Source organism: Leguminivora glycinivorella, chromosome 16 (genome assembly GCF_023078275.1).
Source record: "Leguminivora glycinivorella isolate SPB_JAAS2020 chromosome 16, LegGlyc_1.1, whole genome shotgun sequence".
Taxonomy (NCBI): domain Eukaryota; kingdom Metazoa; phylum Arthropoda; class Insecta; order Lepidoptera; family Tortricidae; genus Leguminivora; species Leguminivora glycinivorella.
The window spans coordinates 4831082-4857771 of NC_062986.1; the positions used below are offsets into that span (position 1 = coordinate 4831082).

General features: G+C 40.2%; 2 protein-coding genes across 2 annotated transcripts in view; one reads left to right on the forward strand and one right to left on the reverse strand.

The window, feature by feature from the left end:
- The first annotated feature begins 315 nt into the window (after positions 1-315).
- LOC125234578 (dystrophin-like) lies at positions 316-12771 on the forward strand. The gene is made up of 11 exons (XM_048140871.1): positions 316-476; positions 661-797; positions 1131-1332; positions 2711-2942; positions 4371-4529; positions 4851-4982; positions 5530-5777; positions 6537-6660; positions 7408-7687; positions 9531-9734; positions 11633-12771. Exons 1-11 carry the CDS (start codon positions 418-420, stop codon positions 11752-11754), a joined length of 1899 nt encoding a protein of 632 aa, XP_047996828.1. The 5' UTR covers positions 316-417; the 3' UTR covers positions 11755-12771.
- Positions 12772-14925: 2154 nt separating this feature from the next.
- Positions 14926-26690, reverse strand: part of LOC125234807 (hillarin) — a 172139-nt gene continuing 160374 nt past the window's right edge. The window contains exons 8-15 of the mRNA XM_048141214.1: positions 22072-22298; positions 21317-21535; positions 20113-20321; positions 19570-19700; positions 19026-19169; positions 17137-17250; positions 16379-16556; positions 14926-15284 (exon numbers count right to left, since the gene is read on the reverse strand). Of these exons, the coding sequence (XP_047997171.1) occupies positions 15148-15284; positions 16379-16556; positions 17137-17250; positions 19026-19169; positions 19570-19700; positions 20113-20321; positions 21317-21535; positions 22072-22298 (1359 nt within the window). The 3' untranslated portion in view covers positions 14926-15147. The remainder of the gene's footprint in view (positions 15285-16378; positions 16557-17136; positions 17251-19025; positions 19170-19569; positions 19701-20112; positions 20322-21316; positions 21536-22071; positions 22299-26690) is intronic.

Below are 26690 nucleotides of genomic sequence, written 5' to 3' on the forward strand. Positions count from 1 at the left end.
TATGTTTTGCATATTCAATAATCCATTAAACCAAAAATTCTAAATAGTTTTCGCATGTTGTCTAACATGGTTTATTAGGCTAAATAATTTAATTTTCATTTCGATTATTTTTTGATATGGCAACATGCTTTCACTTGACATTTTGTTTTTTCTGCCAATCACGGGAAAGTATAAAAAAAATTGGAATTTTGGTGCTACTGTGATAGGAGCTTCTCTGTGATTTTGATACGAAAAGCAATTTCATTGGTGTAAATTCAGTCAAATTAAAGTTTCCGGAAAGTTTTGAATAAATGCTGGCGGTTTGATTTCGTCGAATCGTCGGCAATATTTTGGACTGAGAATATTTCAGACGGACAATGACTCTAAATTATAATTATTTAACTAAATTATGAACATTCATAACAATTAAAATACACAATGGCCCTAACTGGGTTTAGAAAGATAGAAAATGAAGCAGGTTACCCGTGTTATATCGAGTAAGTATCCTGGAAAACAAACTATTTTACTCAAAATTGTGTGTCTTGTAAGTTTATTTAGCTATTTGTATGAAATTTTATACCTTTATATATGAAGCATCTCAGTTGTGGTCAGTGATTCATGTTAAGTAAACCAGCACAAGAATGCGGAAGTAATATCAACATTATCAACTCTCTTTTACAGTGAAGCAACTGGAAGGCAGCAAAATGACCATCCAGAGCTCTGTAAGATTATGGAATCTTTGGAGGAGTACAACGGGATTAAATACAGCGCATATCGTATCGCCTTCAAGGTGTTTGCCCTGCAGAGACAGCTTAGGGGTTAGTATTCCATTTACATAAATCTGGAATGTAGAACATTTAACTGTTGAACAGCGAAAGTATTTAATTATGAAGGTTTTGTATTAAGCAAGTTGTAGGAATGAAGATTATTTTGCTATTGCTTCAGAAGTTTGACTATTGCTACTTAAGTGTATATTATTGTGTGAATTTGCGTAACCATGACAATATGTTCATAATATTAAGGGTCATATTGAGATATTTTTGTTAGTGAATGTAGATTTAAATGATCTCACAACAATGAAATGTGTTTCTTAGCATACTGCGTGTAAATCCTGTTATCTCTGTGTATTCATCTAAATTATTAATTTACAGTTCCAGCCCTTCGCATCAGTTCCGGAGTGTTTGCCCGCCATCAGCTAAGCTTATCAGAGACCAGCTTATCGCTGGACACAGGGGAACTGGAGGCAGTTCTGGCCGACATTTACTTTGCTGCGGAGAAGGAAGGCCTGTTTACAGGGGACGTTGACTTGGCAGTCGACTTGTTGATCAATCTACTGCTTAATGTGTATGACAAGTGAGTTTTAGATTGGTAATACTGCTCTGCTAAGAAATAGGTGCTTTTTCAAAACCAGAATCTTGAAAATAAAACTTTTAGGGTTAGCTTCTAGGCTTAGTAGGACAGAATATTTTAGGATGACAACTTCTATTCAAGCGCGGATCCAGCTTCGTGCCCAGGGGGGGGGTCACGTGGTAAAGGCCCGGGGCCCCAGGGGGGGGGTCACGTGGTCTATTTGTATGGCCAACTTAGGCTCCAGGGGGGGTCATGACCCCCATGACCCCCCCCCCCTGGATCCGCGCATGCTTCTATTAATCGGTCTATTTTGATAACATAAATTATACCGAACATTCTCCTCACGTGTGAAAGTCAACGCTACGGTAACACCAAGCCAACACTGACATTGGCAAATTCACCCTGTGCAAATTGGCAGGGAGTAAAAGCCAAAGCAAAAAAAAAAAAAAACATAAATTATAACTACTACTTCTATCGGCATTGTTTTATATTAGTATGTATTCCATTATCATCATCATTCCCTTGCCCTTTTCGCATTATTTGGGGTCGGCGCAGCAGATCATCCTCCTCCATTCCTCTCTATCAGCCGCCATTTCCATACTAATACCTTTCACTCTCATATCATTGTTCACACATTCCATCTATCTTTTCTTAGGCCTTCCACTTCCATTGTATTCATCCACCTTCATATTTACCACTTGTTTTATAACATTGCTCTCATCCCTCCGCATTTTTTTTTTTATATTGGGGGACACCTTACACAGATCAACTTAGCCCCAAACTAAGCAAAGCTTGTACTATGGGTGCTAAGCGACGATATACATACTTAAATAGATATATACATACTTATATACATAGAAAACATCCATGACTCAGGAACAAATATCTGTGCTCATCACACAAATAAATGCCCTTACCGGGATTCGAACCTGGGACCGCGGCTCAGCAGGCAGGGTCTCTACTGACTGAGCCAGACATGTCGTCATGTACGTGCCCATACCATGCTAATCTACTTCCTCTCACCTCTGTCACTCATATTATTATTATTTGTAAAGCAGGCAGGCAGTTGTAGTAACTGATAATGCCTGTATCCAGTCATCAGCAGAAATTTCAGTCTTCTGTAGAATTAGCACTGTGCTTGTCTAACTTGTTCTTAAAGTCGTTGACACTTTGGGCCGTTGTCACATCCTACAAGAGCTGGATCCAAGATTTTACCACTCTTATTACTAAAGAAATGTCTATGAGGATTGTTGTATGACCTGCGAGAAACCAGTTTATACTGATAAAATATGATATGATGCTTAGCACAAACTTGGTTCTTTTTGTAAAGTGGCTAATAAAGAATCTATGATATTTACCAGGAAATGATATATTGTTTCAGAGACAGAAAAGAGCCAATCAGAGTGCTAGCCGCTAAGACTTTACTTATCATCCTAAGTGAGGAATCGGTGTCAGACAAATGGGCAGCCTTGGCCAACTGCTGTGCGGACCACAATGGATGCGTTTCCCCGAAACGGCTGGCAGCCCTGCTGTCGAATGTGGCAGCTCTTCCAGAGTTACTGGGTGACCCATGCGAGCAGATACAGAGTGATATTGATAGTTGCTTTGATAAGGTATGTGATTTTAGATGTTGGATGGACCCCCTAGCTAGTTGAAGGCTTCATTGGGTTTTACATATTGTGAATAAAAGAAAACTATTTTTAAGTAATACGTATTATATTTACTAGGTTAAATTACAAGGTTACAAGGTTACATTTGCAAGGTTACAAGGCCTACTTACAAGGTTAAATTTATTATTCTCCACTACCTAGGTTGTCTGGAAGAGATCGCTCTTTAGCGATAAGACCGCCTCTTGTTTTACCTCTTAAGTTGTTGTTTATACTTGCTATGTTGTTTCGTGTATTGAGGTGTGCAATAAAGAGTATTTGTATTGTATTGTATATTGTGATATTTTTAATGTTACAATACTAATGGCATAACACAAAAAATAAGTATAAAGAATATTCGAAATAAAGTTTTGTGGAATGCTCCATACCAACTTCCTCCCCATTTTAGGGGAAGGGGGGTCTTTGTCACTTGCCCTGTGAATATTAGTATGGATTTGTGCAGCTTTACACAAAAGCGTTTGAAACAATGTCACGTAATAACGATTGTGCCCTCTGGCACAGACATTAGCTGAGCCACCTACCTTTTCAATTAGTTTGTAAGCATGCCTGTGTACTTTTATAATGTACCTGTGTTCAAACTTTTGAATAAACGTCTTTATTATTAATATTATTTTGTTTGTTCTTTACATATCTCGGGACCATGGGGTCCCGGACCTTTGTAAGGCATACGTGGGGCCGAAGCCAACAGCGCAGAGGCCCTTTAGAACAATTTAATCTAAATGTAATGTGACACAAACCAGCGATTATCCCTGTCCGCACTATAGTAATGCACCCAAGGACAAGCCCCGGTTAGTGTAGAACTATTGTAAGATAAAGGTACAAAAAGAAACCGGGCTATTATGTTGAGTTGCTAGTGGATTCGTAACCGGTGCTATTGGAAAAACTATGGCACCTGCCTTACTCATATGTTACAAAACATGACAAAATAGGCAGGTGGTGACTCGCCAACTCACTATATGGGTCCCCGAAAACGGCCGCTCGCACGGAGCGACAAGGGCACAACATAGCGTGAGCGGCTCAGGGTGTGGAGAGGTGTGCGCCGCTTTCTACCCAGTCTGTACGAAACAGCCACTGTGCCAACTTGCGTCTTATGCATATTTCACTTCCACCCTGCAAGCATAAAGCTCTGGCACCCCACTCTGGACGGCCGGTTAAGGCAAGCCAGAGGTGAGAGTCCTGCGACCCCTGCTCAGTGTTCACTCCGGCCGGCCAATGAAGGCAAGCCAGAGGGAGGGATCTGACCGACTCTCGGGGGCATGGGACCCAAGGGACGCCACTTCCCATTCAGCTCGCCACAAGCTGCCCTGAGGGCTTATTATTATTATTATTAACGGTATGTGAATATTTAAATTGCTAACAACTCTTTATCATTAGAGTGCTGGTATGCTGGGCGCGCCGGCGCGGACAGTAGCGACGTGGGGCGCGTCGTGCGCGCGCGCCGGCTGGCTCGCCGTGAGCGCGCGCGTGCGCGCCAGCAGGAACAGCTCCTGCGTCAGCGCTGCGTGCGCCAAGTGCCAGGAGCCACTCATACAGGTACGGACACTATATTGGATTCCTGAAAAACTGTTCTTAACATCACATTTACTAAACGTTGAATTCCAATCGAAAACCTGATCACAAAAATTCACTGCCATTTCACCTTCCAAATGAGCAGGATGAATCCTTGGGATTTGTTTTAGTTTAGCGCTCAAGACCGAGCAAACTCGCGTGCTCTTGTATTGGAGGTCAAAACTCATTTTGGGCACCTGCACCTGCCAAGTAACTCCAGTTTCGAAGTGACACCAACTCAGCCTAGGTTTCCAGCATTTTTTAATGTACTTACTATTATTTTTTATATCCTGTGTTGTTTTACAGGTTCTAAAGTTCAAATGCTCAAAATGCTGTGACACGTACTTCTGCGAAAAGTGCTACCTGTACGACAAGGACTTGACGACGGTCAGCGGACACAAGAATACCCATTTAGTGCACGAGATTATCGATGGAGAGGTAAGAAAAGACACATAAAATTTATAAAAAATATTCAACCCTTTGAACGCCGAAGACGTCGATGCTCAATATCAACCTTCGTGCATTCCGATAAGATTCACGATGCTTAGAATAAATGTAAAAGAGGAAAATGTCTGCCTTGGGTAAGACTTGAACTCATGGCCTCTGGATCGATACTCAGCGCTCTGCCAACTGAGCCACCAAAACGTCAACCAAGCCAGCGAATTTTTTTTAGAAATGGGAACTGTAGCGACATCTACCGTTAGTATTAAACTTTTTAAACGGCAACCGGAGTTACAAGTCATTGGAAATTCACCAGTTACGATTCGCTAACCACGCTAAATTTTTAACTTCTAATTAGCAGACACGTCTGCAATTCATGTCACATTTTTCATAAAAATATATGACTAAAAATCCTCTTTAGGTAATCTTATCTTAATTAGTAATATAATGACCATTGCTGGTGATTTTGAAATTAGAAAATACATAAGTAAATCTTTTTCCATCAATTTATCAATAAGCATCATTGTGTATTTTGCAATTTCAGACCAAACCCCAAGAATGTCTAAGTTTCATCAAAACCATGCGACGATTCTTCTTCTGCACGAAAACTAAAAAGAAACCCAAAAAGAAGACCACAAAGAAAGCCACCAGCATGACGAAAGAGAAGGAGATAGTTAAGAAAGAGAGGCCCACTATGTTCACGTCGACAGTGGGCAAGGCGTCGGGCCATGTGAAAAATAACCCGGCGAGTATGCTGCAGGATATTATAGTGCAACTAGAAACCCAGAATAAGTAAGTTATTTTGTTTAAATACAATGCTCACTACCTGATAATTCGCGCCAAAAAAATACCTACTTGGAAGGTCTAACTTAAACGATCCTGTAACGCGGATCCAGCTTAGATTGATTACAATTATAATTTACTTATTTAGACAGTTGTAATTAGGTAATTAATAAGAATTCTACACGGATTGCAAGGATCCACGTTCCTATTCGGTTTTCCTATTCGTTCGGATATTCTGAGACCCAGCGCATCAAATTCAAATTCCTGCATTCGTAATTCAAACTTGTAAAAACCTGCTCTCTGATCTGAGGGGCTAATGAGAACATCAAAGCATGTAAACCTACCACTAAATATTATTAAGATCATGTACCTGGTAATGTTTAATGCAAATAAAGTATCTTTATCTTTATCAAAATTTAAAAATTGCATGTCTATCTATCACTTGAAGAGTGATCCAGCGGTAGCATACTAGTTGGATAAACGTTATCGCATTGGTGCGTCCCCATCGTACTTACAAATAGTGCGAAAAGGACGGCCAGACGTTATACCTGTCGTTTATCACGCCAGCCTGCTTGCCTGTCAGATAGGCAATTTATTGATTTAGATTATCATGGCATCTGTTAAAAATCTTTCTAATTGTTTGCTTGTGGCGCCGAGTCCGTTTTGTACTTCCTTTCCTTTCTACGAACCTCTTATATGTACATGTACTTATAAGAGATAAACAAATCAGTTTACTGACATTAAACGATGTTTATTTACTGTTTCCAGAGCGCTAGAAGAGCTATCGAATCAGTTACAGGATGCAAAGGATCCAGAAGAGGGGCTGAGAGTGAAGGTGGACGCGCACTGGAGCCAGATATCCAAGCAAATAAATAGGTTGAAAATACTAAAGGTAAGCGAAGTACCTGTTACATGTTCGGTACTATTATTGAGTTTGGTCTTAAAAGGCCGAATAAAAACCGAAATATTATATTGCAAAGTACGCAAAGAGGGAATTCGAATCGAGTGGCAAATTACCCATTCGCACGTGTGTTGTACCAAGATTTACAGTACATAAATAAAGTTTCTACTTAGGCAAGTACTACTTCTAGTATCAGCCACATAACATCAAATCACTGTGTTCAGAATTATAGCGCTAGTTTAGAATGTTTAGATTAGAAACTAAAATCACGCAAAATAATCGTAATAGAAGTGTGAATCGTACAAAGAACTTTAAAAGCTCGGCCACACATTGAGAGCGCAGCGTTAGCGAAGCGCAATGATGGCGGTGCGCCGGACCGAGCAGATTGCGAGCGTATTCAAAGCGGATCGGCGGCGCATGCGCGTTCTGCGTATGGTAACTTCTAAGCCTATACGTATTTTGCTACTGTAAACTTCTAATAAGTATTGAATGACACATTAGATATATAAAAACAACATTTTGGAATAAAACAATTAGCTAAATGGTTAACAATCCATATTCATACAAGTCCGCTCACAATGCGCGCTGTGTGTGATTATGTGTGACCGCGCGAGCGCATTCAGAGCGGATCGGCGGCGCATTGCGCATCGCTTTAACAAAACACCCTATGTCTGGCCGAGGCTTAAATCTTTTACTCATGTGTCAGGGCACTATATTTCTTCTATAATTATTTTACAGGAAAACCTCTCAGCCAACACGACACTACCAACCACAGATCCTGAGCACCCTCAAGCCTTCGATCTCTTCAGCCCCATCCCAACTTTAGAACAGAGTGACAAACGCTCCAAACTGTCCCAGCCTCCAAGAGTACTCAGCCTGGACTCCGGAAACTTCTCCGTGATGTCCAAACAGGAGCCACTAGTGACGGTGTCCGGAGATGCCTTAAAACCTGTACTAGTGCACAAGTCGGATAGTATATCTACAGTTTCTATGAGGGATATCAGCAGTTGGTATAATGGTAAGTCTCTAAAGATACTAGAACAGAGTAACAATTACTCTAAACTGACCCAGCCTCCAAGAGTACTCAGCCTGGACTCCGGAAACTTCTCCGTGATGTCCAAACAGGAGCCACTAGTGACGGTGTCCGGAGATGCCTTAAAACCTGTACTAGTGCACAAGTCGGATAGTATATCTACAGTTTCTATGAGGGATATCAGCAGTTGGTATAATGGTAAGTCTCTAAAGATACTAGAACAGAGTAACAATTACTCTAAACTGACCCAGCCTCCAAGAGTACTCAGCCTGGACTCCGGAAACTTCTCCGTGATGTCCAAACAGGAGCCACTAGTGACGGTGTCCGGAGATGCCTTAAAACCTGTACTAGTGCACAAGTCTGATAGTATATCTACAGTTTCTATGAGGGATATCAGCAGTTGGTATAATGGTAAGTCTCTAAATATACTAGAACAGAGTAACAAGCACTCTAAACTGACCCAGCCTCCAAGAGTACTCAGCCTGGACTCCGGAAACTTCTCTGTGATGTCCAAACAGGAGCCACTAGTGACAGTGTCCGGAGATGCCTTAAAACCTGTGCTGGTGCACAAGTCGGACAGTATATCTACAGTTTCTATGAGGGATATCAGCTAGGCTTGTGTCGTTCACGAACTATGAACTGTTAGGAATAAAATCCCATCAATGACCGAAATGAACTGAATCTTTCCGTGCTCTGAGAATCGGTCTTTGCTCATTTAGTTCAGTATAGGATCGGCGAGCGCGAGCGGTTTGGATAGGGTTGTAAATAGAAAAAAAACCAAATGTTTTTTTTCAGAATTATGAAAAAAAAACCGAGCACCTTGGTTTTTTTTCTAAATATGGTTTTTTTTCAGATGAACAAATAATACGACAATAACGGTTTTTCGTGAGTTGTAACGTGTTTCAATAACAATAACGTACATTTTAATTCAGTATACAAACGTTTATTGGGGAATCCCCGATGCGGCGTGCAGCGTGGAGAGGCGGTGGTGTTGCCTACAGTAAATAGTGATAACTACAAACTACAGATTTCGTAAATGTTACTTTTATAAGACCAGAAATTAAAGTTATTTCATTAAATTCGTTTAATAGTTAACATTAAGTCTAAAAAACCGTATAAAAGTATTAACTACTTTGCAAATTTTGAGATTTCGTACTTTAGAAAAAAAACATACTCCAGAAAAAAAACTGTTTTTTTTTCATGTTTTTTTTTCAAGCCAGAAAAAAAACCGTTTTTTTACAACCCTAGGTTTGGATCGAGAACGAGCGTGTGACTGCGCCGACCGAGAGCGAGAGCTACTTAGCAGAGCAGCAAAAAAAGTCAAGTTTTCATATTGAACTTCGGTTACTTACAACCTTTCGGCCCGAAATGTTACTATCTGTGGTCTATTGAGTCTATTCGTATCATTTTGACACTATTCGGTCCCATTCATTCTGATCTTTCCGACCGTAGTGGTCGCTGGTATGGCTGAACTAAATGAGCAAAAGACCTAAAAGAGCGAACTAGTTCGTGGGAGCGATTGAACGAGATCGGAGCGCTCCGATCAACGAACGAAACGGCACAAGCCTAATATCAGCAGTTGGTATAATGGTAAGTCCCTATAAATATTAGAACAGCGACAAGAGCTAGAAATTCTACCAGGATCTTAGAGTACTGAGTGTGGACTCCAGAATAACTTTTCTTGATGTCCAAAGGAGCACCTCTGGTGATGGAATTCGGAGAGATCGTAAGAAGTCCTACAAGACTCAATTCCGTCCCTCATGGATTATGATTTACGCAAAGCATGGCACTCAATACCAATGATAAAAATTTAATATTTCCGTTACAGAAACTGAGCATGCAAGCAAGCAAATCACCCTACCTAACCAAGCCGACTGCACATCCCAGTCCATATCAGCCACAGAACAGAAATACGCGGCTGACATACGCTCAGTAGAAACCAGTAATGATAAGATGAAGGAACTCAATGCTGATCTGGACACTGTACTGGACCGGTTACAACAGATTTTGACCAACAACTTCGCTATGGATGGTGAGTAAAATGTGTAATCACAGTGCATAGACTGCCATCTCTTGATACAGGCTTAAAACTTTTGAACCTCAGTTTTGACAATTTGGCCCATATTCTTAGCTTGATATGTGTTAAAATATCAAATATTAATATTAGCGCCATCTAGCTGAGCGTCCCCCAAAGGTGCAACGCCATCTAGGCCACCGTACCTTTTTCTGTATGGTACTGAGGTACGTTTTTTTCTTAGACTTTATCTTACTAGATGGAGTTATGTCTTTGGTTATACTGTAAGGTCATGTAAACATGTTTTTAATAAATAAAATAAAATTATGTATAAATAAAGAAAATCACAGAAATCGCGAAGCGTCTGGTTGAGGTAACTGGTGGCCGAAGCGCTGGCGATTTCCTCGCACAACGTATCAGCATTGCGATACAGCGAGGAAATGTCGCCAGTATCCTTGGTACAATGCCTCAAGGGCCTATTTTAGACATAAGCTAGCTTTTAAGTTTAGTCTTAGTTTCTTATATAATAGGCTACTTGACCCTTTTTCAAAGTATGTCTTATATTATTAATTACTGTCTAATTAAACGAAAAAAAAATAGTATCATATTTTATTACGACTTAAAAACCCACAAAAAAATTATTTAAAGTTTACTTTTACCTGATCAGGCAAAAACAACATCAGCCATATTAATCTATAGAATATCTATGACATGACGTCAGTATATTTAGAAAAAAATATTTCACATTGTCACACCCGTCAACGACTATGAATTTTAATACAATAGAGGTTGCTTCTATGGAGATCTGATAACTACCTCTAAATTCCATAGTTGATCTGAATTATGTGACGTCACTCCATTGGCCAACACCGTTTTCGGAGTCCATAATTAAAAAAAAAACATACACACATCTTTAATTAAAAATACGCAGTCATCACGCACTTTTAATGCCCGCAAGCCATAAATATTGATTTTTTAAGTCAAATACTACAGAAAACAATAACTTGATGTGCTAAATTCGACACGAGTCTAGTAGCCTATTATGTAAATATGTTCATGTAAATAAAGAGATATTCAAATAAAGAAAATAATACTAGAGAGCGAACAAGCGTCAAGCCGCCGGCGGCGGCGTGCGTGTCGCGGTTGTTAGCTCAGACAGTTGTCGCTGTGTGCGTGCGTGATGACACGCGTGTACACAGCATGGAAATGATGGGAGCGTCCATCTACAACGGTTTATCGTCGTATCGTCGGCAGACATTCGATCAGTAGACATTGTGCAAAGACAACACAACAGTTCTGTACCATATATTAAATTAAATTACCCCGCAAAAAAGACTACGATATACATTATCATCTCATACTGTTCTTTAACAATTAGATGTATTGTAAAGAAAGCACTAAGATTAGAACCTATTTTTAAAAACTAGCGGAAATGAATCTCCCGCAGTTGGTTTCAACTGGATTTCAAAGTAAAAGAGTTAATATTAAGCTCTGTTTAAGGTGGTCAACAGATAAGTGGCTTCCTTAATGCTGCTTATGTTCCTGGGCGGAGATGACTGCTACCCATAGGCTACTTGCATCCTAGTCAAATCAGCTTCTTTTAAAGAACTGTCAAAACGAATTTGAACAACTTGCTAATATGGAATTTATATGAAATCGAATCGAGTCGCGTCACGGTCAACTCAAATACTATATATATTTCTACCTGACTTATTAAATAAAAATTGGATTAAAAAATAACTTCTGTCCAGGTTTTTCTTATACTTTATTTCGTGCATGGCATAAAATATTTTATTTGAATTACAGTTAAGTTCCCTATTAGACGGCTCGTCTGCTCGTTTGCTGGGGATATTATAAAAACAATGTTTTCTGACACTAAATTGTTGAAGACTAAAAGCTTTCTATATTCGTTTCAGAATCGTCGTTCGATAACAACCAACTGCGTGAGACCGCGAACGAGATGGAAGGCTTGCTCGGGACGCTGATCCGAGGCGTGGAACAGAGGGCTACGTTCAACGCCACTAAGGGGTTAGTCTAGCTCTAACTATAGCGGCATTTAAACGGGGCACATGTGTCCGGCAACTATTGGTGTCCCTCTCTTACTCACATGTTGGAAGAAAGACAAATATTGCTGTGAAAATATGATTGGTTTAGAAGCCAATTTTATGGTAAGTTGACGATTTATGACAATATTTGCATTGTATGTAGCTATTGTGTATACGGAAACAGTAGAGCTGTTAAAAGTGTACCATTGAAAAAAATCAAGAACTTTTAATTTTTATGTGAATATTGGTATTAAAAAAAATCCCGAATATCGAATTTCACTAGGACGTGTTTGGGTTCATTCTTCTCCGAATCACGAGTTGATTCAATCCCGACGATACAAAAATGTGTCCTCATTTTTTTCCTTTACGTCGCGATTTTAGTATGAACATACTACAGGCGTGAGGTATTGGAAACTCGAATTTTGTATGGAAAATTTGGGACACATTTTTTAATCGTCGGGATCGAATCAGCACATGATTTTGAGAAGAATGAGACCAAACACGTCCAGATCTGGTGAAATTCGATATTCGTTTTTTTAAAACACTCGTTTTCCATTTCCCAAATGGAAGTTTTCTATATTTTTGCTGATATTTCCGAGATTTTGTTCTACTTGACGGAAACTGCTCGCAACTTCTTGACGGTGGCCCTGTACTGGTTTAAAAGGGCTGTAAGTTTTATAAGGAAAAGTTATGTTTTATAAATATGAAATGGCTCAAATATGAAATGAGAGTTACTACTCGTGTTTAGTGTTTTCTGTTGTTAAGTCGTTAGGTCTCATTATTAAGCAAGCCGATGTAGCTTAGTCACAGTAGATAACCCTTTGCCCGCGAAAGACGTCAACTAACTGGACTGCGCGGGTTCAGCCTAATATCAACCTTCGTGCATTCCGATAATGTTCACAATAAGGCGTGGCATTCAAAGTGTTGAAGAAAGGTCTCAAGTGCTTTTGGGCTCAAATGTAATCGAATTTTTTTGTAGTTATTTTATAATACTTTTTGTTTGTATTTTATTTGATAAAATGATAAATTATGGATTCGACTAAGCATCTCATTTGATCTTTTTTACAATAGTGGTTGTACTTTTTTGTTGTTTTTATACATCGAAGCGATATGTATATCTATGTGATAAGAATCTCAATTGATCTGAGTATATGTAGTTTTAAGTGCCTCTTGGCACTGGCCCCACCGCGAGCTAGTAAGCTATAAGCTATTGGCTATAAAATAAAAGAGACACGGCGATGTTTATAGTTGCTCGCTCAGCGGTGAATGTCTCTTTTATTTGCACGGGAGTGCTTATCTTTTGTTCGGTTTTATAGCCGATAGCTCATAGCTTACTAGCTCGCGGTGGGACCAGTGCTATAATAAGAAATGTTTTATATTTCTTAGTAATGTGAAATATAGTGTTTAAATGAAACTGTACCGTCCCTTTTAGATGAATGCTCAATTGAATCGATTTTTACTTTAATGATGAAAACTGCATTTAGAAAAGTAACATGCCATATATTTTATAAAATTTACATTATTGCCATTTCTTAAATAGGTAAATATATTGTTACATTATCTCATACTGGTTGTATTTAATCTATTATAAATTGCTTCATTTCATTGTGCTTAGTGGAATTAAAATTAAATACGATAGTAATAAAATAAAGCAATCTATTTAGAGTTCGGAGTTAAGCGTATGCGGTGGTTGTTTTATAGTATGTTGACACCACGGTAAAAACTAGAATAACTGTGTATAATAACACCCCGTCGTTTTTGCGTCGGGGGTTAAATAGTACAGCGTACGCAGCTAAAGATCTAACCTCTAGGCCACCCGGTTAAAAATAAACAAGTCTAACAAGTTGGTCAAAATTTAACCTTAATTAACAGATAATTTTCAGACAATTTTAATATTTACGCGTAATATAAAATAATAAATCGAGGGTTTACTGGTGAACCCCGATAAATCAAGATAATTTGTCCTTGAAATAAGAACATTGTGGAAATTGCAGATAGTTCGAATTTAAAAAACCAGTTTGCTCAACTTATCGGGTTTCACCAGTAAACCCTCAATATATAATATGCCAGGTTTTTTTTATACTTACTGTGGTGTCAACTTACATTAAAACAAAACAATTATTTGTAAGGTATCATGTGTTCGTGTCTACAGAATGATAATTATATGTGATGATATAACTTTAGGTCGAAATCTTAAAATACTGTACTTAAATTTACACAAAATATTATTTTTCTTATAAAATAATGTATATAAAAAGCAATTAAATTGCTTCAGCACAACCTCTATTACTTAAATTGATGTATAAATTCATATAAAATTCAATTGACATAGAATGTTTGCATAATATCATATTTTTATAAATTTCATGGACGGATAATTCCTAATTATAATTATCTACATTTGGGTATAACTTTTTATAAAAGACTAAAAGTAAATAAAAAATAAACTATAAATCTTGGATTTCATTAATACATACTCGTTTCTCATCTTCATTTGCCTTTATTTTTTTTATATTATCATTAAATACAACTAAATAATTTTCGCGTACTTACAAGCAAGCAATTAAAATGAAATACGGCAATCATACATTATTCTGACAAATATATTTTACAACAATTTAAAACACCAGCATTCGACACCACAAGATTTATTCTATTAACTTAACATAATGTAATATCTTCTAAAATTATATTTTGGAAATGTCAAGTTGTCAATAGGTAAATCTACTATTACTGCATACAACATATATTATATCTTGGGCCTTCTATTGATAGATTTACTAATCAAATGGTACTTCTATCTCATGTGCAAGAGTTTCTTAACTATTACTAAGGTTTTCCGTTTTAAAGCAACCAAGTTAGTACTCCCTTGAAACAACGTGTACTTTCATTACACTGCTGTTTTTGTAGTGTGCTGAATTTGATATAACCTCAACAGTCCGCAATGCAACTAAAACCGAGTTCGCGCATTTAAATCATTTAAACAGAAAGAAGCAAATGAGAAAGTCTGTTCGGTGTATCTGCAATTCATTTTGATTTTTTGACAAACACTCAAATCAAAATCAGCATCAGCCTTCACTCCTGTGGCAAACTTCAAGTTTATTCCTTTGCATACCAACTTATTCAACACGATTTTTAGGGTTTCGTACCAAAAAGGCACAATAGGTACCCTCAGGCGCTGGTCGCACTAAAAGCGAGCTATGAGTTATCGATAAAATCGAACAAACGATTGCTCGAGCGAGTTATAGTTCGTTGCCGAACGATGAACCGCTTTCTCTTTTATTTACACGGGAGCGACTATCTTTTCTTCTCTTCTATTGCTGATAGCTCATCGCTTGCTTTTGGTGGGCCCAGTGCCTTATTAAAACAGAACTTGGCTCCATTGCTTAGTTCCGCTTACTACTGTTTATGAGGTATTTGCAGCAGTGTGTGAGGAGGTGCTTCTCTTTCTCGACGGAGCCGTTTTGATGTATCGCGGTAGGTCCGTTGCGTTCACGCGTGTAGATGTCTAAGCCGTATTGGCCTGCAAAAAATCCAGTAGATATAAATAAAACTCTTAGGGCCACTTGCACCTACGAAAATGGAGGGTTAAACCACCATTTTACATGGAATTTGACAGATGACAGCATTGACAGCCCAGTAACCCTGAGTTAAGTGATCTCGGTGCATGCATGTGGGGCCTATTGAAATGACCAATGAGCAGACCTCGAATGCTGGCCCTGTAGCACGCTTTATGGGTATTTCCCGTGTGGCCCTATTGACCAATGAAAGAAGCCTTTATAAATATTTCGGACGATTTTGGAAAGATTATGGGGCCTTTAAAAGGGACTGTTAGTTGGAAAATCTAAAAGAATGCCTAAATAAGTCGATGCCCGATCCGAATATAATAGATGAGACCAAATCACGACGTCTGTGCTGGCTTGGCTACGTCGAAAAATTGCGTGAACGCTGACGATTGGACGTCGTTAGGGTGCGCGCACACGGGCGACAAAGTTGCTCGGCGACTTTCGTATTTGTATGAAAAGTTGCGTCGCCTCGTGTGCGCACCTTCATACTAGCCCATAGACCGAGCGACGGAGACAAAACAGTTTTGTCTCCCGTCTGTGGGGACCTTTAAACGCAGAGTGGCCTCGGTTCCATGGCGATTCCCCTAATGCGGGGCTCTGTGGCCGAGTTTTTGTAAATGTTCTGATAGTTTATTATATTACCTTCTTCTGGAAACGTGATGCAGAATGACACGATGTCGTCCTTCACGCTCTGCGGCACGTACTTGCTGAGCCGTTTCTCGTCGACGCCATTTTTGTGAACTGTGGGCTCGCATGCGGGGCACATTGGCCGATGAAAACAGTCCCCCGAATGCGGGGTTCTGTGGCATGCATTGCCAATGAGATTTTGTAGATGTTCTGGTAGTTTATTACCCACTTCTGGGAACGTGATGTAGAACGACACGACGTCGTCTTGCACGTACTTGCTGAGCCGTTTCTCACGCCATTTTTGTGCAGTATCGCCCCGCATGCGGGGCACATTGGCCAATGAAAACAGTCCCCCGAATGCGGGGTTCTGTGGCACGCATTGTCAATGAGTTTATGTAGATATTCTGATAGTTTATTATATTACCTTCTTCCGGGAACGTGATGTAGAAGGACACGACGTCGTCCTGTACGTTTTGTTGCACGTACTTGCTGAGCCGTTTCTCGTCGACGCCATTTTTGTGCAGTGTCGCCATGAAGTCGGCTAGAGGGCGCGACATGCGGAACTGAAGCTCTAGCTCGCGACCGGCGAATACTAGCGCTTCCTGGAAATTATTCAGATCTCATTAATTGATTTCGAAAGGTTTGGCTTTAGACTCCAGCCTGGAGTGTCCAACTACTTGTATTATGCTATCATAAGTATTATGAAAACATTTACATTAGTATTTTCAATGTCAATTGTATATTTATCATTTCGACAAGATCTGATGGACAATTTTCGCTTCACTCACTTGCATAACGTTCCTCATATATGCTCGTCGGCTTCAGGTACCTACTTCTGACCTTTTGCAGTATTGCCCCGATATCGAGTTATAAATCGCCTAGGTCTTTCATTTTCAACTGATCCTTCCACTCTTTTACATGGTGTGTGAAGGAGCCAAATAGCGTTGCTAAGATGTTTGTACAGTCTATCAATTGGAATTTGGAACCTTAGGCCACTCTACAACCATGTCAAAATGACAAGCAGTAAGAGATTTCTTACAATCTAATTTATAACGTCACTAAAAGTACGTTCTACAGTGGCCTAGGGTTCCAATTGGTGGACTGTACAATAGGAAGCTTGCTTTTTGGTCGATGATGATGTGAATCACAAGACACGGGAATAAAAAAAGAAAAGGCGTTTACCTGGTGGGTAATGGGAACTAATCCGAAAAGTCTTGTAGCTTTCGTGGGTCCCCACTCCCCGCTCGCGCAGTCTGGTAGAGGAACCATCACTGTCTGCAACTCCGCACAGCAGATCTGGAAAGAGCAAAAGACACATGATAATGATTGTTATGAAGAACTTCAGGGCGAACTCTCAACGTCCTCGGAGAAAGAAGTCAAGCAGTCGTGACTTCAAGGATGGTAGAGGATCGTGCGATTCGTGCGGTCAAATGAGCTCTCCTGTGGCGATCATCTGGGGACATCTGGCCCTGTAGCCGAATGGCATTTCTACGACGCGAAACGAAAACGAAACACCCCGAAAGGTGGTCTGACTCTGTCGCGCCAATACTCAAGAGCGATAGAGATAGATATCTACGAGCGTTTCGTTTTGTGAGCGTTTGTGCCATTCGGCTTTGCACCCTGACCAGAAAGCCTATGTACTTACTAGGGTATGCAAAAACCGGTTAACTTAAAAAACCGGTTAATAACCGAGACTTTTCCTTCAAAACCGGTTATTAACCGGTTTTGAGGATTTTTAGTAAATGGCCGTACTATGCAATAATTACCATTACCTTTAAGAATTCTGATGTTGATGATATCGTAGCAGGTATTACTTGCACGATGAAGATCATTTTTATCCAGTTTTTGGAAATTTGGTAAATGCGGAAATTGCTAAAAAAGGCTTGTGTGGTTTGAATGTGATTCGTCAGTTGCGTATTCTAGGCATGTCGCGAAGGTCTACAGCTCCCAGAGCCCCTAGTAAATCTAGTAATACAAGCAATTGATGTAAGAAAACCAAGATCTCCATTTTACCTTTCTTTTAAAAAATATAGTTTGAAATATACGGTAGACTCCAGTTACAACGGCGCTCAAGGGACCGCTGATATTACGTCGTACTAACCGGATGTCGTACTATTGTGACTTGTTTAGTTAGAAAAGTCCTTTTTAGTATGCGTGCTTGCTCATCATTTGTAAGTAAAGCTAGTTTATACGCAATCGAAAAATACAAATTGGGTTCTATTTAGCTTATAGAGGTAAGATTAGTCCCGAAGCGAACAAATTGTTAAAATTTTAAAAGCAATACTCCAAAAAGTTACGTGGCCAAAATGTAATCTTGCTACTTGTTGTAGGCAAGACAGGGGGCCGTGCTTGGGTGGAAGTAGCTTTGTTTCCTCAATTTACTAGTAAAACTAAAAACGTTGTCGCTCGTCGTTGCAATCGGACTTGACGGACGGATTCTGTGTAAAATGTGTTGTAAAAAGCGGCTGGTCGTTAAAATCGGAGTCGTAATAAACGGATGTACTTTCATACTATCACATACGAAAACCAAATAAATACCTGTGCTTATGTCGTTGTAAGAGGTTGGACGTTAGGTCTATGCGGAGTCGTAATATACTAACCGGACTCTACTGTATTGTATAAAATGTATAATTGAGTAGACTCGGGACTAATTTTTAAAATAAAATCATTACAGATAATAATGTTGTCAATGAAACGTAATGAATAAATCTTTATTATTACAAAACATTAAATAATTACGTATTTTTGAACCTTTTAATGCCTAATTTTCCAAATTTTGAGAAATAAATACAGTTTCGGTTATTAACCGGTTAGAGACTATAAAAACCGGTTTTTAACAGAGGCCAAAAAGTCTCGGTTAACCGGTTAACCGGTTTGCACACCCTAGTACTTACCAATGGATTGACGAGGTCCATAAAGTTCTGTGCGACATTCAAGGAGCTGAACATCATCGAGTCAAATAATGGGACAGGACGGAATGGTGAAACTAGTATCAGAGGCCAAGATGCACTTCGGGTCGCTGAGCCAGCGAAGTATTTGAGACATGAAATGCATTCAAAAAGTCATGTTACCTTAAATTTGCAGACGCTCTTGAACTTCATAGGCTCGCCGGTGAGGTATTCTCTCGGTGTGACAGCGTTTGCAAAGATGTCGAGTAGGAAGGCACCAGAGCACGGCGCGTGAACCCGAAACGATACTATGTTGCCGACCACTGACTGCAAAATTAAAACAGAAACAATTTTAATACTGGATGTAGAGGTACTCTCGTACCTCTCCTTCAGTAAGATACAAGTCAGAATTTAGCCACCACACACAATTTACCACCAGATCAGATCCTTCTAACCTGATGCTCACCTCGGACAATGGAGTTCAAATATATGAAAGAGGCGCGTTCCTACGAACGCAATCTAAGCTCGGGTAGGTGAACGCGTACCATGCTTGTATGGGTCGACTGATCGCGTTTTTGACAGACGGTAATGTGAGGTTACCCAGAGCGGGTGGGCGGTTCTTTCAGCGGGGAGCGGGAGTGGCCATACTATACGATAGTACTCTTTATTATACTGTGCAGTCACGCCGTTATTTGCAAACAAGTTTGTGGTCCTTCGAGCCGTATACCTGCATGACGAATCTCTTGAGGCTGACGCCGTCGAAGCCGTCGCCCTCTGTGTCGTAGAACTTGAGGTTGTAGTGGAAGATGAGCGAGCTCTGCATGTGTGCCGGCATGGCTATGCGCATAGTCGCCGCACCTACAAACAAAAAAAAATGATATTGCTAAGTTTGCTAACATAAACGCTGTTTCGCCGGGTGGTTCTAGCGGTCAAGACGTTTAGCGCGTATTAATCTTTGTAGCTTTTTCTTTCTTGTATGATAGCCATAATAAAGGCTTGCACGATGGTAATATAGCTGAATGTTGTTGCTGATGCTAACGTGCTCTGCACGGATGGTTTTTATTTGCTGCTGGTTCCTTCGGGATCAGCGCATTTCCCTCTGAGCCCCCAACGCCCGGAACAGAGGGCCCAGGCAAACTAGCAATAGATTTAGAGAGATGTAGAAGAGGGCTCCTGAAGTCCCAAGTGCCTAAGGGGCCAGTCTTTCTTGATAGCTTCCAATTCGCTCGTTTACATGACTAGGGAATCTTGGGAGAAAACTAGAACTTACCAGTGGAGTCTGTGTACATGACGGCTTTAGTGTTGGGGTCACTAAAGTACAGTCCGTAGCGGAAGAACAGAGACCGCACGAAGGGCAACTCTTCAAAGTCGTGTAATGTTATGGGTGTCTTGAGTAGCTGCCAGTCAGGCTGAAGAGGGTAGAACTCGTAGATGAACTCCCGTGGGTCCGTTAGGAAGTAATGGTCGTCATATTCGTATCTGGAATGTCATTCATTTATTGAGTGTGATTTGAGTCAGTCAATGTGTGTTTTTTTTATTATTGAAGGCCAAATATAAATTAGGTAATACAATTTTCAAAGGTAGATTGACATGTATCCTCTATCTGATTGTTTTATGGTTCTGAGATGATATTGTCAATGTCTTTCTGATAGAAAATATATTATTTTGTCCTGTCTTAGAATCTCTGCTTTTATTCATGTTTATTAAGATTATTTCCATATATTTCATAAATCATTAGTTCAGGTAAAATAAGTGCGGTAAGATACGTTTTATTCCGGTTTGATCACCGTTGGCGCATTTATGAACACCTTTCCAGATTGTTCCAACGGGTTTTAGTTACACTAACCTTAAACTATCGCTCTTTCCCCTATTTCCTGGCTTCGGCGCGTCCTTGGCATTGACAAGATGCCTCGCTCCCCAGTTGCACTGCACGAACCGCCAGGCTCCGGCCACGAAGACTGCGTTCCATGAGTTCCGGAAGAGGTTGTCTTTGAACCTGAATTGCTGGCAGCTTTTGGTTTGCTGTAACTTATTCTAAGTACCTCTAGTAGTATAGGTACCTTAAACTATCGCTCTTTCCTCTATTCCCCGGCTTCGGTGCGTCCTTCGCATTAACCAGATGCCTCGCTCCCCAGTTGCACTGCACAAACCGCCAGGCTCCGGCCACGAAGACTGCGTTCCATGAGTTCCGGAAGAGGTTGTCTTTGAACCTGAATTGCTGGCAGCTTTTGGTTTGCTGTAACTTATTCTAAATAAAATAGGTACCTTAAACTATCGCTCTTTCCTCTATTCCCCGGCTTCGGTGCGGCCTTCGCATTAACCAGATGTCTCGTCCCCCAGTTGCACTGTCACAAACCGGCAGGCTCTGACCACGAAGACCGCATTCCATGAGTTCCGGAAGCGGTTGTCTTTGAACCTGAATTGCTGGCAGCTTTTGGTTTGCTGTAACTTATTCTAAATAGTAGTATAGGTACCTTAAACTATCGCTTTTTCCTCTATTCCCCGGCTTCGGTGCGTCCTTCGCATTAACCAGATGCCTCGCTCCCCAGTTGCACTGCACAAACCGCCAGGCTCCAGCCACGAAGACCGCATTCCATGAGTTCCGGAAGCGGTTGTCTTCGAACCGGACGCCGGGCTGGTAGCCCGCGGATTTGCTGTAGCCCTTGATTACTACGCAGTGGAGGCCGGCGTAGCTAGAAAAGGAAACATTTTCTTTAGTATAGGCAGAATACTCTCACTACAAAGTTTGGTCGTTGTATTGCGGCTTAGCATAAAGATATAATTAGGTCTAGTCGTATTCTACTTCACAGGATTCTATTAGGATAATGGAATTAAATTGGGAATGCAAAGGAGCTCCGGGTCCAGAAGTTTCAAAGTGGATAGTCTTTGTAGTTGACACTTGTCCACTCGAAAGTTGCAATAATCTCGTCGAGGGCCTTTGTCGTTGCCTTTGCTAAGGTGTATGTTGTTCAGGCTCTTCACCGTGATCCAGCGGAAGAGTCTGTGAATCATCAGCCAACCTACTGATCTTAGTACGTTTGCTAAGCCGACCAAACCAAATCCAATCCACCGACCGAGTCATTTGACTTGCATTTGGCTTGCTCTTGTCTTGGAGGCCAAAACTCATTTTGGGTTATCGCGCCAGCCAAGTAAGTAAGTAGTACCTTCTGATCTTGAAAAAGTTTACAGAAAGAATCAAAACAGCATGGAAAGTAAAACCACTGATCACCTGCACAGTCTTTTAAACAGCACATGGTAACTCTCAGTCCCGTGCTTGATGCCCCTGAGCAGACCGAGTGGAGAGTCCCCTCTCAGGTTGTCGTCAAACTGTATGTTGTTCAGATTCTTCACTGTAATCCAGCGGAAGATAGTCCGGGCTTTCTCCACGTCTGTGGCGCAGCGGCCGACGAGTTGCCGGACTAGGTCCGTGAAGGTTTTTTGGTCTTCTTGTGCTACCTGGGAAGGAGAATAGCAAATGTTACTTCTTGCACTAGTTTTAATAAGTCGAGAAAATATCACAAGCAGTTCGCTTAAGTATGCTTGTCAATAATCGATAAGATTTTAGTCCTTGGGTTAAGAGTGGTACTCGTACTACTCGTATTTAGGCGAAATGTGCCCTACTATGATGCCAGGTCCCGTAGCCGAATGGCATTTCTGCGACTCGAAACGCCACCGAAACGCCGCAGAAATGTCCTGGCTCTGTCGCGCCAATTCGCAAGGGCGATAGAGATAGATAGCTACGAAAGAGATATTATCGTGAGCGTTTGTGCATTCGGCTACGCACACAGCTATCTCATAATTCGTCACGAATTAGAAGCTGAGATAGGAAGAAGGATCATTAAATTCTAAGAACAAATTAAATTACTTTCATAGAAAATATTTTAACTTGTTATTTTAAGTAGTAACACTACTATTATGTTCTAAACATTAAATAAATGTCATATATAAAGAAAAAGTGACCAAAGCCAGCCAGTGCTCCGAGCTGGAATCGAACCAGCGTACTCCGCTTACCGGGCGAATGCCAGAACCACTCGGCTATCGGTCCACGAAAGCAAGGGTCGAAATTTCTAAGTATATGACATTTCCGAAGGCTCGTGGCGCCCTCTGGCCATCCCTGAGTCCTGATCCTCTGGTCATCTTATTTAATGTTTAGATCATTAAATTCATTAAGTAACTATAGAAGCATGTAGATACCTACTGTTACTGGCTAGTTAAACTTGAAACTTGTGCATCGAAAAGATTTTGAGGCAAACAGGCCGATTCTGATTATCCTAACAGGTATGGTGTGGTAAATAAGAAAATTGCACTTTGTTCAACTCTATTCTGAGGCACTGAAATCGCTACACCGGCTGGCTTTAACAGGCCTCTGGAGCGATAGCATGCCGAAGACTAAACACACAAGCATGGAATACAACAATTCTATGGGAAGGCTGATGAGTATGGGCTGCGACAAAATGCAACCGAAATTCATCTTCCACAAAAACTTCAAAACCAAAGTCCATACTAGAGCCGAATGGAAGGAGGGGCTGGAGACACCCACCCCTGATGACAACACCATCATCTGGTATACAGACGGGTCCAAGATGGCATCTGGTACGGGCGCAGGCATTTATGCAAATGACTACAGTGGTAGTATCAGCATGGGCAATTATGCCACGGTCTTCCAAGCCGAGACATATGCAATAATTGCCTGTGTACATGAGAATATAGTTAGACAAATCCAAGGTAAGACTATCTATATACTCAGCGACAGTCAAGCGGCACTCAAAGCCTTCACATCGCCCAGAGTTACCTCTAGACTGGTATTAAACGGCATCCAAGCTCTTAACAAGCTTGGAAGGCAAAACAAGGTGCAACTGGTATGGATACCGGGGCACGAAGGCTTCATTGGCAATGAAAACGCTGATGAACTTGCCAAGGCCGGATCTGAAGACAACTTCATAGGTCCGGAACCTTATGTGGGCCTTTCACAAGGAACCATCAGAATGGCTATGAAAGACCAAACAAAGGCTAGTCACCAAAAAGAGTGGGATGCCCTGGTTGGTCTGAAGCATTCAAAGCTCTTTATGCAGAGGGTAGACTCTGGATGGAGCAAAAAGCTAGGGAAGCTAGGCAAAAGACAACTCCAAATTATAACGGGGGTGTTCACAGGCCATTACGGGGTCAAAGGAATTTTGGCCAAGATGGGACACGCCGACAACACTGATTGTCGCATGTGTGGCGAAGAGGAAGAGACCGTCAGACATTTAATGTGTGAATGTCACGCCCTCGCCAGACAAAGAATGAAGAACTTTGGAGCAGGCTACCTGGCACCGAAGGACTTCAGAGAGCTACCCATGAGCCTCATCATCCGATACGTGGAGATGGTCGAGAAGCTCCTGAATAGCTGAAGGATCTTAGGATCGTAGGGGGTAATTGCACAAAAGATCCCGATGGGTCGAAGTGTATCCGTAAGGGCCCCCGCAGATTTAAGATAAGATAAGATAAGATAACTCTATTCTTCGTTAGACTATTGTGCAATAAGTGCACTAACGTTAACCACACCTTACCCTGCACACTACACGGTGTTAATTCATTCCAATCACTCACTGTCACCCGTGCATACCGATTTCAATCAGACACTCAAGCGTTCACAAATGGCCACATTTTCCGCAATCAATCATGGGTGATTGATCTTTACGGCACAAGTGATTATATTACCAGACATATAAACAACTTTCCTATTACTAGCGACAACAGGCAATGTGCAAGAAAGTTATTGTTTATGGATTGGCGATGGAAGTAATTATGAGGTTTGGATGGTGAGAACGAAGCTTTTTGTTGCAAGTTTGTTGCGACTGATCTGATCTTACCTGCGAGTACTTGCAAAGGCTAAGTTAGGAAACACATACGTAGTTTAACTATTTTCACATCCACCTTTCTTAGTTAATCAAACACAGCCAACACAGGCAGTATTTACTAGTAAGTTACTTATGTATGATAATAAGACACCAACAGGTTATTGTCCCATAATTTTCTATTGTTTTCAATTTGAAACTTGAAACAGTAAAAGTTTCAATGCAGTAGTAGAATCCATAGTATCCATATAAAACTTATTTGGGAAAGATAGGGTGTGCATAGATGTTATACAGTTTACAATAAATTGGGCCAATCTATCTTGTCACACAGCTCACCACATTCATACTTCCGCTGAGGATTCGCCGTTGCGAAGGTAAGTAAGTTTACCACAAAAAATTCTAACATTTATACCTACAATGACATTACTCAAGACTGCTTTGACTTTTTACAAGATGTGTCAGTTTCCACATCGTCCCCTTACTGCAAATACCGACTATGTGCAAAAAAGTGATTTTGAGATAATGCGATTTTAATATTTGAAGGTATGATTTTATATGATAACATGAAAAAAATTACTATTTGTATACAGCAGTCTACAGCCCGTATTGTCTTGTTTAATACTTAATAGTAAAAAATATCCAGGCTGTATTTGATTGCCGATAAAACTACGACTTAAAAAAAATAGTAGCAAACTTAGTTGGTTTTTCCTGTAGAAATAAAAATGTGTATATTTCTCTTATTAATACATATAAAGCAGTGTTTCCCTTTGATTAAGCTTTGATTTTCATACACTTTACTTATGATTTGCAAAAAAAGAAAAAATATACAAAAGTTTTGAACTTATTTCAAAATATATTAAATATTCTCAATGACATAGGCGGTTTTAGCTGCAGAAAATATAGCTGCTCTAATTTTATGTTACAAAACTTCACTTATCATTGTTAATTAAAGTGTTACATTTGTAATAAAAAGTTTTTTAACATTACTAACCATTAATAATACTTTATTTGAGGTTTTGAAGGGTTATTCTCAAAAAAAATTTTTTGAAAAAAATCCTTTTCAACCGGTTTTAGGAGATTTTTCACAAAATACTTTAACCGATTTCAGTAAAATTTAACAAGAAGTAACGCAATAGCATCCTCTTGAAATGACAAATAGAATTTTACAAATCGGTTAATGCGTTTTTGGGTAATAGCATAATATGCATAGGTACTTACTACATACTAGTTCACTGTCTCAGTAATCCGACGTCCGCCATAATTTATGTTCAAAATTTCACTATCTACACTGTTACATTTAATATAGGTAAATAGTTTTTGTATGCTCAATAACCTGAAGTAATAGTTTATTTAAAGTTTTGTAGTGATCATTTACGCCAAAGTAACTAAAATGTAGGCATAGATGAGGTAATAAGTTAGAAAAAGTAATGTGTGACGGTAATTACATGGGTTTCTGGGGCGATTTAAAGCAATCAAGTTTGCAATATTCTTACGCCCCCAGTTATACGCAGTGTTTTTCGTCACACTTGCAATAAAAAGATTAAAAAGTATTTATGGTAGTCCAAAATACAAATTTGAACACTCCCTTGGGAAAAAGTTTTTTCTGTTACTCCTGATACTCCTGCGTGCGATTGCACACTTACTGCGCAAGAGTGATAAAAAGTTATTAATCAACATGTTCATCGCTGGTGGAATTCGATACAAACACATCCGTAACACGGCTGCCAATGCTAGACTAACTAGGTATTAAGTGATTGGAAGCACTCATGGTACTATTTAGTTATGATACCTTTGTCAAAAAGTCTGCGTAAGTCCATTTTCTTGAACGCAGAGATAGTTAGTTCTTTATCGAGCTTTAGACCGAGATAGAAATATGGTATGATACGTTAAGAGGTTTGAGGTGGTTCTACTGAACTGGAGTTCAATTTGTGGCGTTGATTTCCTTGCCTTGTGATCCAGATCTCGACATGAACTTAAGCCTGGTGCCCACTAGACTCGTCGAGTCGAATCT